The 12,207-nt window shown below is 38.9% G+C and overlaps 1 protein-coding gene across 2 annotated transcripts in view; it reads left to right on the top strand.

The window, feature by feature from the left end:
• Positions 1–6,940: 6,940 nt before the first annotated feature.
• The window catches only part of rab3gap2 (RAB3 GTPase activating protein subunit 2 (non-catalytic)), a 28,043-nt gene continuing 22,776 nt past the window's right edge, over positions 6,941–12,207 (top strand). For both annotated transcript variants that reach the window (XM_084381782.1, XM_084381781.1), the window contains exons 1-9: positions 6,941–7,335; positions 8,283–8,371; positions 8,933–9,050; positions 9,128–9,209; positions 9,527–9,574; positions 9,673–9,748; positions 9,901–10,002; positions 10,944–11,043; positions 11,566–11,664. In XM_084381782.1, coding sequence (XP_084237908.1) covers positions 7,227–7,335; positions 8,283–8,371; positions 8,933–9,050; positions 9,128–9,209; positions 9,527–9,574; positions 9,673–9,748; positions 9,901–10,002; positions 10,944–11,043; positions 11,566–11,664 — 823 coding nt within the window. In that variant the 5' untranslated portion in view covers positions 6,941–7,226. The remainder of the gene's footprint in view (positions 7,336–8,282; positions 8,372–8,932; positions 9,051–9,127; positions 9,210–9,526; positions 9,575–9,672; positions 9,749–9,900; positions 10,003–10,943; positions 11,044–11,565; positions 11,665–12,207) is intronic.

Raw genomic sequence — 12,207 nt, 5'->3', positions numbered from 1 at the left:
TGTGCTTGTTTATAAGCTACCCAAACAGTTAATGTTAGAGTATCAGTTAATGATTAGAAGGCGCATGAGAGTGTGTCGAGCCAGGCTGTTGATATATCCTGATCTGCCAAAAAGACACGAGATTAGCATGTGCATAGCAGTCAGTTGTTTTTGGCACAGGCTGAAAATGAACACCAGTGCCTCAACGGATTCAGCAGAATAGCTTTCCCTGGTTCCAACCTGAGTGAAGAATTTACCTTAGAGACCTGTCAACAGTAAATGAAGCGTAGCGTTAGTTCTGGCAGGCCAGGACGTCAAGCTCTAAATCAGCATCAACAGCGTAGCTGTCAACACGGAGCAGATCAGCTGATGGCTCAGCTGACTCCCCGTGCCCACTTCCTATTGGGAAACTGCATTCAGAGCGCGCTATTTAAACTGCTCTAGCACGACCTCACTTGCTGCTTCCTCTGCTGGCTTTTTTGCAACCCACCTCCACCCCAGCGCCTCCCGTCATCTGTTATGAATCTTACATTGTATCTTGTTGGTTGCTCTGCTCTGTCTGGGTTTTTCTTTGCTGCTGCGCTCCCTGCTTATGCCGTTCATGATGGCTCATGAAGGGCAGGGAGGTGTGCTCTTCCTGCCTCAGGCTTTCCACGCAAGCGCGTGGAAGAGCAGGGGGTCCCAGAACAGTACCATACCGCCAAATGAAACTTGTGCAAGTAAATAATGATTATTTTGACAAAGTGGACCTGACTGAACAAAAGTAAAACTGAACGACATCACACTGGTATTTTTACAACCTTCTGAAATACCTGAATAATGCCATTGCCTTCCAGTGTGATGGCACGTGAGATTCAAAATTTAAGAATCTTCAATAGAAACATATTTCATTGCATTTCCACCATCAGGGTTTCCCTACACTGTGGTGTTAGGAAAGCTTTGCCCTGATGTTAACTCAGCTGATGATGGTTACTGAACCAAGCTAAAGAGAGGGCTGACTGTGAAAATGTGCTAAGCCTGGTGGAAACCAGAATGTCTCCTGTTACTGTGGGATTCCAGGCACAACATAAATCAACTTGCCTTTAGGTCTTCAAGCTCTTCACTCTGAAGTCTGATCCAATATGTATGGGTACATTACAATGGATACTGAAACAGTTCTTTTTATTAATCATCCTAAGGTTAACAGGTTTTTTTCAAGTTCATTTTGGGTATCTTTGTGTCTTAATTACAGCCACAGATGGACAGGAGATTACAGGAAACAAGGGAAATGGATGCAACATATGTATGGATGTTACATTGCTGGTCATGTTAATTTTCTTAAGCGCAATTCCTACGATATTTATATTAAAATAAAGAAAATTAAAGTGATTGGATGAGGGTAAATGGACTTGCATTTCTATTGAGCTTTTACAGTCTACTGACCACTCAAAGCACTTTACAGCACTTATCACATTCACCCATTCACACATACATTCAGACACTGATGGCAGAGGCTGCTATGCAAGGTGCCAACTGCTCATCAGGCACAACATGGGGTTCAGTATCATGCTCAAGGATACTTTGATATGGGTAAATTATGCAGATATTTTAGTATATTAACTCTAAAAACGCGAACGAACGTTCACTGATCAGGATAACCAAACATTAGTCAGACAATGTTAGCTGCTAGTTGAGTATGTAGCAGCTAAAAAGCCAGATGTTTAACTTAGAATTTGGGAGATACCAAAACTAAGCTTAAAGAGGGTGGATATTGAACTTAAATTCTCTGCCTGTCCTCATTAGCAACACGTCCTCATACCTAGATTGAAAAGGTTGATTGCCAATGACTTCCAAAAACAACATATATCAATGTCCCTAGAACCACATGACTGTTGCAGCGTACCGGATACAGGCACACAAACCTTTGTCATACAGTCACAGTTTTGTGAGGTTTAGGCAACAAAACTACTTGGTTAGGTTAAGAAAAGATCAAGTTTGACTTAAAATGATTGTGTTACTTATGTATCTTCTGATAAACAAGTTATGTTACATAAGTGATATAAGGTAACTACATTACTTTTTTAAAATACCTTACTGTTGCCTTTTGGTTTCACACAGGAAATGAGCAGCAGCATCCTGAATGAATGTCCTGTATTTGCTGACCCACCCATCCACCCTGTCCTCCACGCAGTCCTCTTCTCTTTGCAGACTTTATCCTTCTTTACACTACTTCACCTGATTTCCTCCTTTGCTGCCGTAACAACTACTACAGTCACCAGAGGTGTCACCTAACAATAAACGTAAATATCGGTTGTAATAAGCTGCTTGCACAGATGCCCTATTTGGATCTTTTACTGATGACAGCCTGTTCATCAGGTGGACACGACCACGACTCCAAAGAAATGGTAGATGTTGCTCAGTAACTGCTAGATGTGTAAATAAGCAACTGTTTCTTAATAAGTTCATAATATCAGCTAAAAAGGTGATGATGTGTTATCGATGTTCACAATTTGTTTCTACTGCCCCCAAGTGGCCAAATAATCCATTATTCCAGGTTTGAATGTGCAATATGTAAGAATTGGCCACCTGTTGAATTCGTACTCCCAACAAACTGGGGCAGCATATCATTAGAGTAACTACTAACTCCTGCTAGCTTTATTCTGATTACCCATCCATGACTGTAGCTACTTTAGCTTGTTTATATCAGTTAGCTGAGTGTTGGTGGGAGAAAGAGGTCTTCATGCCTGGGGCTTAGCATGCTAACTTCAGCTGATAACCCTGTAACGCTATACATAGATGTCTTTGACATAATGTCAGAACTGTTATTTTCCCACATTCTGTTGATATTTTAGTTAAATTTTGAATGTTTTAAACTAAAATTCTTACATATTGCACCTTTAAATGTTCACGACTAAATAAGCAACAATCAAAGTTAAAGTTTTGGCCTTTAATCGTAAAAAGTTTAACACTCAAAAATTGTGCTTCTGTGTTTCACTTACTGCGTGGGTATAGTTTGATCAGATTTGATTGACAGTAGCCTTCTAACAGAAACAAACAACTCCATATTGTTAAACCCTGATTGGTTCACTGAAGTATGTCACCTTTTCCAACAGAACCCCTCTCACTCCAAACCAGTGAGAAAAGCATGGACCAAATCTCTTAATTGAAATGATCAGAACTATTTAAAGTTTGGCAACTACATTTGTGTTCATGACGGGCCCCATAACTCATTGCAGGAAGCTGATTTTTCATGGCCTTTAATCATGTCAACAGTTTAAAAGCTGAGGACAGCAACATATTATACTCCTTTTTGGAGAATTATTGCAGCATTACTTACTTCATAATTCTTCAGAATTTAGCAAGCAATGAGGGCATGTAGACAGGAAAAATATTCTTTGACTTGTCTCAGTCACTCTCTGTGATGGGACTCAAAGGGAGGATTCATAGCCAGTGTTGTCTGCTGATTAGCTCAAAAGGGGAGCTACAGTATATATACTTGTTTTTTGTGGTTGTGAATGCCCTCATGCTTATTTTGCAATACCCACAGGTAGAGGAGGATCAGAGAGTCTCGTGTCTTCAGTTTCACACCCCTTAAACTTGGCACATTTCATCACAACATCAGCACTGATGATTTTGTATGGTCAGGGGATTTTTTTTGAATGTGATTAAATGAGGATAAGCGATCAGGAGATGTTTGTGCTTCTGAGATATATGCTCCATTTCAGTTTTTTTACTTCTCTGGAAACTTGCACCAAAACAGTACCAGCATAACCTTGCAACACACTGTTGTTTAACACGTAGAAACTTGCACTGCAGAGTTCAGAGAACAGATTTTATTCGTCATAAAACAATTACAACATGACTCTTTGACCTTTGGATCTATATTAATGTCTTAGAGTTATTCATAAGCTTATATAGAACTGGATTCCATACATAATAAAATTCAAACATTGACATCTGGAATGCCGATTGCAGCATATAAATAGTCATATTTCTATAAAATGCCTCTTAAAAAGTGGGTCAAGTGTAAAAGTAGAATAACTTTCACACATGCTTTTCAGTTTCAAAAAAGAGTTCCCTCCAGACCTAGATATAGTAATTGTGGACATATAATATATCCTTCATAGCAACACTGTTAAATATCCACTATCCACTAAATTAGTTAGGAGGTATCAACATTTAACATATAAGAATGCAAAAGGACTGTGACTTCCACAACATGTAAGAAACAGAGCAGAAAATGAACCCTTGATGCGATGAGCTGCTGAAATTTTACACAGATGTGTTGAATGGCGCAACACAGCCAGCCACCATAGGCCAAAACTAACACATTTTCTTTCAATATTATGTGAGAATAGTCAAAATTGCTTTGACATTTTTAAGAAATGTCATTAATATGATGCCAAAATGATCACACTCAGACATCTTTAAAGAGAAGAAGCCTAATATTGACCTCCCTGTGACTTGCATGGTTTTCACACTGTATGGGTATGTGTCTGTGTACTATTCATTTAGGGAGTCAGATTATGCAAGAAGTCCTGAAACCAGACAGCATGCTGGCGTCTGTCCTTCACACTGCACTACTTCCCGCAAAGTTTGTGTTTCCCAGACATAGAGTTTACTTGTGAAGAGATTACATCAAGGCAGCGTTGGCAAACACTCTCAAAGTCAGATCACACAGCAACCAAATCACTTAATATAAGTCACCACTGTGTCTTACATGGCAATAAAAAATAATTAGCTTCTCAATCGAGGCACTAGAGGTGAATAGGGGAAACATTTTAGTGAAAGATATAGCATTTAAACTTTCCCAGCTCATTACTTTCATTTAGACAAGTATTTTTACTTTAGTATATTCTGAAATGTAAAGTTTGAATGAGGCCTATCTGGTTGAAATGCACTAAATTACATGAATTTGCAGTACAGAAAGCTCAATAGTGGATAAAGCCAGACTTTGTTTCATTTTGCTGACATTATAATCAGAAGGGTTTTTTTTTTTTTAATTATTTTTTGGGACTTTGTGTGCCTTTATTTGATAGAAAATTGGAGAGTTGACAGGAAAGGAACTTAGGGGTTGGGGAGAGAAAGGTGGGGGATAAGATGCAGCAAATGTTGCCACAGGTCTGGCTCGGACCCTGGACAGCCTCGGTACATTGGATCCACCATATGAATCTCCATAGTACCTTATGATGTGCATATCACTCCACTGTTTCTTGGGATAGCTATCAAGACACTTACAACACAAAATAATCCTCAAAGTGCCTGAGGTCTTATAACAGTGACTAACACTCAGTTTATCAGAATAAATCAATGCCATCTCTCTTTGTGTATAGCAACGCGTCCATCCTGGGATAAAATGATGCCAGCTTCCTTCCTTGTCAACAAAGGAAGGGGGGGAACCAAATGGAGAGTTGTTTCTGTGGACTGTAAAACAGCTGATGTAACAACAGCTCCACAAGCAGTGGCACACAACGGGGAAATGTGAGTGAGACAGGCCCAAGGACCTTTCTGACACCCAATTGTTTCCTGAGTTTCTGTGTCCGGCTTTCCGGACCGGAAACTTTTGGACACCCCCCAGTTTGTATTTGTGTATTCATGCACTGACTGCACTGTGCATTTGTGTGTGTGTGTGTGTGTGTGTGTGTGTGTGTGTGTGTGTGTGTGTGTGTGTGTGTTTTGGATGTCGGTGGGATTGTTAGTGAAGATGCAGGAAGTACACTGGCAAAATGCCCATTGCTTTTTAAAGAACATAGGAAAAGATTAGAAAGAAAGACGCTGAGCAGTGTTGAACAATGCCACTAACAGCTGGTTATGTTGACCACAGGCATTACAGTATGTTCACAGAGTAGTATCCTTGACCTCTGACCCCACAAGACTCCACCAATATGAAAATCCATATGGGGTCAAATAGTCCAAGAGTCACAAAATACTTTGAAAGAACTAAATGTTTTGGCCTCGGGAACATTCAATTTCATAGCATACAGAATGGTAATAAATGGTGAATAGATCAAAAGGACAGTGTTAAATAGGCTGTGACCAGTTTAATGTAACCATTTAGTCAGTAGCAGGATTCCACTATGAAACTGTGGACAATTATTTCAAGAAAAATGTTCCCTCAAACACTGTCTGCTGGCAAAAGCAGCTTGCATTTTGGGGGGTTTTCTTTGTTGTATAGTGGCATATCTTTTGTTATTCCTGAGATAATTGGCCACATTTTGGATAACATTTATATATTTCCATTACCTATAATATCAGAGGAAGAAAAGGTATTTAAAACATTTGTTGTAATTGCCAGGTTTTCATGGCAACCCCTAGAATTAAAAAGCAATGGCCTTTTTGCCAGAGCTGCCATATTTTTTTTTTACAAAAAACCCCACATAACTCAAAACACAACAATGAGCAAACTAAGAGAGAATACCACAAACTGATTAGATTAGATTCATGTACGTTATGAATATATATATGTATGTATTTCTAGATACACTGGGCAAACCTCTTTCTGAGCAGTGCTGTCTGATATGGTGTAATTGTGTATGGAGTGCAGGAAATCATACTCAGTTGTTTAAAAAAAACCATTGATTTCATTCTACTTCATTAAACTGCATCAGCATGATACACCCCAAAGGGACAGAATGAAAACAATGGCAACATATACCATGCAGTTCTGGTGCTGGTAGAGTACAAAGAGCTGAAGATGAGCATTAGGGGAAAAACATATCGGAGATGTGTTAAAAAGTAAAAGGCACACGCCCCAGAAAGCCACCTGAAACATGTTCCTCTACCACCCTCTGGTGATGTCACTATAATACTACACTTTTTAAATACCAAAAAATCATATTTTCGATTTAAAATTCTGAATTAATATACCGAATTTAAAATGTTGGCGTTATTCTGAAATATTATTTGAGGTGTTATTTGTAAACAAATGCGTCTTATTCTGCTTTTATTTTGAAAAATTTCAACTCAGCTTTTACCCGGAAACACTCCAGTGTTATTATGCTAACGGTGTGTCATCAACACATCAGACTATGGTGGGAACTGCAAATGTTGGGAAAAATAGAGTATTAGATTCATGTTACTATTTCTTTAGGGGATAGTTCAAGACAAGTAAGAACTAGTGTCTTTGTGAACAGGCTGTCATAAAGTTAACAAGATAGCAGGACTCAAACTGCTAAGCTACGTTGGTCTTCTTCCACAACTGGACTGTTAGCAAGCAGGCTAACTGGCTGATTCCCTGTCTGCTTGGGACCTGACGGGAAGCGACAGAGATGTCCTGCAGCTTTGTAGAGTTTTGTCGGCTCCAAGATCTCAAAACGGTCAGGGACTTCTTGTTCCATAGTCAGAAAACCGAGCCAGTGGAGGAGAAGAATCTAACAGGTACCATGGATAGATGTATATAGATGTATATCTGTAGCATGCTACAGCGTTTAACTGTTAAGTAAAGTGACAACACTCGTGTTAGCTATCTTTGGTACTAGCTAGTCACAGTACAAGTTAGTTACAAAGTAACTGCTTACTAAGATAAAGACTATACATATAGCTAAATAACGTTATGGCAAAGTGTCTTGCTATTTCATCCGTCGCTTTGTCATCCACCCACTGTTCGATATTTTTAGGTTATTTCCCTGAAGCATAACCTTCGTCGGCCCTTCCTTTCTTGCAGTCTCTTGTATTGTTTCGTATTGTTAGCAGATGTCTTTAACACATCTTCAGTCACAATACGGCCAGGTACAATATCCAAATTGCAGAGGCTGCAATTTTTTGTTGTTTAGATGTGTAGCAAAACCCCATTGTAATGAAGTACTGTGGTACTGCAGAGATGTCCAGGCCTACACATCTTGTTCTCCAGATGTGAGAAAACATGTTTGCCTGGTACAGAACCCAGCAAATGTCACATCATCATGATTTTTTTTTCTTTTCTCCAAAACTGAGAATTGTGATGCAATGTGTGATCATTCCCACTAACAATGAAGTCCAGTGGTATTGCAATCAGGATATCTGTCAAAAAAATAATCACAATATGACAATCATTTTGGTCTTTTATTGGAACTTATGTTGACTGGTATGTCTGCTGTGTGTTGACTACCAGAAATGTGAATAACCAGTTAGTAGGTGCCTGGTTGTTTTAAAGTTTTCACTTTAAAGCTATACATCTTTCAATATTATTGGCTTTGTTTTATGATGTGATATTTAAGGAAACCGAGACTTGAACAACAGGACCTCGACCCAATTCCTAACCTCTGCATAAGCTGCTCCGTCAGCATAGTGTCAAAAAATTAAAAATAATTGTAATTAAATTTCCCTGTTTCCTTTTCCTCTAACAGAAAATGAGCTTGCTTGGGACACCTCTGACTGGGAGTCGGCGTGGGATAGTGGTGACAACAAAGAGGAGGAAGCCACTTCTGCCTCAAAGGTCTGTCCTTTTGTATTTCATCATCTGTTTCAGGTTTTCATTTCTGGCATTGCAAAACTGCTTCAGCTGCTAACAAACATACAGTATTAATTCATAATATTTCAATGGACTATATATGAATATATAATATATTGCCCATTTTTCCAATAATTACCCTATTTTTGTATTTTTTTTGAGTATTTGTTGTAACCAGTTGATGTTGGAAAATGTCAGGGGAATTAAATAACATTGAAGAGCAAATAATGAAATTTCGGAATAGAGCAGAATATCTAATGAGTGCTTGATTTCCTTCTAAAGCCACCGGTAGTGTACTGTAAACAAGCTTACAAGCTACAAAAAAAGAGCAAGGGAATATCACTCACCCACCACCCGACCAGGGTTTGCCAGAGTAAAATAAAAGAAAATTTGGGTGGAAATTCCGTAATAAATTAATCAAAAGCAACAGTTTGTGCAACTTTGTCCAACTTTTGAAACTGATCTGAGGTGTTGTATGTGGTTATTACTCACACTATTTGCAGATTGAAAGGTTCCCTCCCACTGACATTCCTCTTTGCCCCACAGGTGGAGGAGGAGACCACAGTGCAGAGTAGACCCTGGCTACAGGACTGCGTTGTGTCCCTGTCGCCTTGCTCTGACCTGTTAGTCTTGGCACGTGACCAGAAGGCTGCCTTTCTTTCAGGTCAGATATTCAAACAAACACTCATATCTAAGAGCACAGAGGAGTTTTCATATTATAATGTTAATTGATTTTTCCAGCTAAGTGGCGTTCAGTTGACAGCGGCAGAGAGGAGATGACCCTGGCTGTGTCCTGGACTGGAACCCTGAGCAATGACGAAGGGTAAGAGTCAAACTAGACTAACTTGAGAGGGAATGGAAATGCTGAAAAGTATATCAAAGGATAAGTAGGATAAGGAAGAAAACAAAATATTGGAAGACAGAAAGCAAGAAACTTAGAGGTAAAAATTAAAATGAAGTACAAAAACTAAAAAAAATACAGAGGATACAGTCGGTTCACTTTGAAAAGGGATCGTTCAATCGCTGGTAAACAAGTGAAACATGAGATAAAGAATAAGATCAAGACTTTTTAGAGTGTAACTCTGTAAAGTGAACTCACATTGGACAATGCACTCTGCTTTGTGTGTTTTTTCACTACAGAGAGTGTGTGAGCAGCTCTATCTGTATACCACTGGCAAGCCAGAAGAGGTAAGCATTACTTATAAAAGAAATGGAGAAGGTGTCTGTGGAGGTGCAAAATGCTTGTTTGTATGTATATATGTCATAATGTGTGTGTGTGTGTGTAGGAGCTCCACAGGGCGGCCAGACTGGACATGTGTAGTAGTGGGTTTCACCTCTGGCTATGTCCGCTTCTACACAGAGGTACCTTGTTAATGTTATTTCTCCTTTTTGTATACTTTTAGCCTGTACAAAAATGTACTTTGTCAGACAATCAGCAGAAACAAAAGGAAATTAAAACCATTCAGTACTCAGGGGTGAACGTATTAAATGTAACATCAATTGTTTCTGGTCAGAATGGGGTTCTGCTCCTGGCCCAGCTGCTGCATGAGGACCCTGTATTGAGGCTCAAGTGTCGCACATACGAGATCCCTCGTCATCCTGGAGTAACTGAGCAGGTAATGTACACGCTAAACAATCAGAACTGTTCATGAAAATGATATTCAAATTCAAAGGAATAGTTTAACATTTTAGAAAATGCACCTTTTTTACCTATTGCCAAGAGTTAGATGAGAAGGTCAATAACACTGTCAATAACACTGACTGAGATTGTGCATCCCTACTCTGGACAGAGCCAGGATAGCATTTCACCTCTGGTTCCAGTCTTTTTTGTAAGCTAAGCTGCCTACTGGTTGTGCCCTCATATTTACCATACAGGTTTGGTATAAATTTTCTGCTGTAATTCTCAACAAGAAAGTGAATAAGTCTATTTCCTAAAACGTTGAACAATTCATTTAGCGTCCTCCCTGGAGTCTCCTTTCACTATCTTTCAAGTGTATCTCAAGTGCGTGTTGTCCGCTGCCTCCTCCTTTATTACCTGTTCTTTTACTCTCCTTTACATCATATTTGACTCTTGCTTACTCTCTCTCTTACTATTTTTTGCTGTGTTATTACTCTCTCTTGCTGTGTTCCTCTCAGTTGATGGTTAGGTTAGAACAAAATTCATTGAATGGTGAGATAATTCTTTGAACTTAGGAATGACGACTGCAAGAACGATGACTTTGATTTTTTATTAATCATTTGATTATATTCTTGATTAATCGATTAGTTGTTTAAACTATTAAATGTCAGGAAGTGGTAATGAAATGCTGATCAGTGTTTCACAAAGCCCAAGATTATTTCATCAAGTCTTGTTTTGTCCACAACCCAAAGATATTCAGTTTACTGTCATAGAGGAGTAAATAAAATAGAAAATATTAACATTTAAGAAGCTGGAATCACAGAATTTTTACCTTTTTTCTTTTAAAAATGACATAAACTGATAACTCGAATATCAAAATAGTTGGCTTTTGTTTTAATATTTTAGAAATTGATAATTATTGTCTTTATCTTATCACAGCATGAAGAGTTAAGTATCCTCTACCCTGCTGCCCTGGTCACCATCGATGGCTTCAGCCTCTTTCAGTCTCTGCGGGCCTGCAGGAACCAGGTTGCAAGAGGTGCTTAACTCAATCCTGTTTATGTGTTTATTTACAAAAAAACTGGGAGTCCTTTGTACTGTATTAAATTAAAGGTAAGTTGAAAAATAATTGGCATATCGTTGCATTATTTTTTATGTACGTTTTACACAGTGTCCAATCTTTTGGGGATTCTGGAGTATTTACAGTGTGTGTTATATTGTAGGATGGGAGTCATAGGAGTCGTGTTAAATATTCAAGTATTTTTCAGTGTGTTAACTGGAGATGTGTTTTTCACTTGCTGTCTTGCTGGATAGTGTTTGCCACAAAGCATTCAGGTACAAAGGAGACATACACACAACTACCACTCACACAGTCACACACACACACACACACACACACACACACACACTTATACAGTTTCTAGAAGCTTGGTAGTCAAGCTTCAGAGCATCTGGTAGTGCTAAATGCAAGGTGGGCCTATTAACTAGAGGCCGTAGTTGATGACATCCCTTGTCAAAGATTTGCTAATCAAATGGTAAATCAACTATGCTTTTCCTCCAGCGGCAGCAGCAGGTAGTGATGTGATCCAGCCTCCTCCCCTGGCCTATAAGAAGTGGGGTCTGCAGGACATGGAGACCATTGTGGACCACAGTAGTGTCGGTAAGAGACTTTTATTATTTTTAAGAGAAATTGATTTTGTTCACACTGCTGGTGTTTTTTTTACCTACCCTTGATTTACCACTCCATCACAGGGTTTAAGTGATCAGAGGGGATCTAATTTTTCTTGCAATTTTTTATTGCACATATGTCTTGTTATTCTTGATTCACTGACAAAATTCTCACAATATTTTGACAATAATAACATCATAGGGAAGGGGCAAACGAAAAGGTAAATGGATTTGCATTTCTATTGCACTTTTCCAGTCGGCTGGCCGCTCAAAGCACTTTACAACACTTGTCACATTCACACACACATTATCTTGCTCGACATGCAGCTGGGGAGTAACGACAAGGCAGTCCAGCAAAATATTAGTGAGTGTGTGACATGTTTTTTTGGCCGAGCACAAAAAATCATGGCAATCTTGAGTTCCAATGTTGGAATGTTCCAATTTCTACAACTCTCATTTTTCTTTGATGTAATGAGCGGAACACATACTACTTTGTCACATCATGAAGTGTGCTTCAATAATGAATTTATTATAG

The sequence above is a fragment of the Pagrus pagrus genome, assembly GCF_965226575.1.
Source record: "Pagrus pagrus genome assembly, chromosome: 18".
In the NCBI taxonomy this organism is placed as follows: domain Eukaryota; kingdom Metazoa; phylum Chordata; class Actinopteri; order Spariformes; family Sparidae; genus Pagrus; species Pagrus pagrus.
Note: the sequence above shows the minus strand (reverse complement) of the source record. Positions and strands in the feature narration are given on the sequence as shown.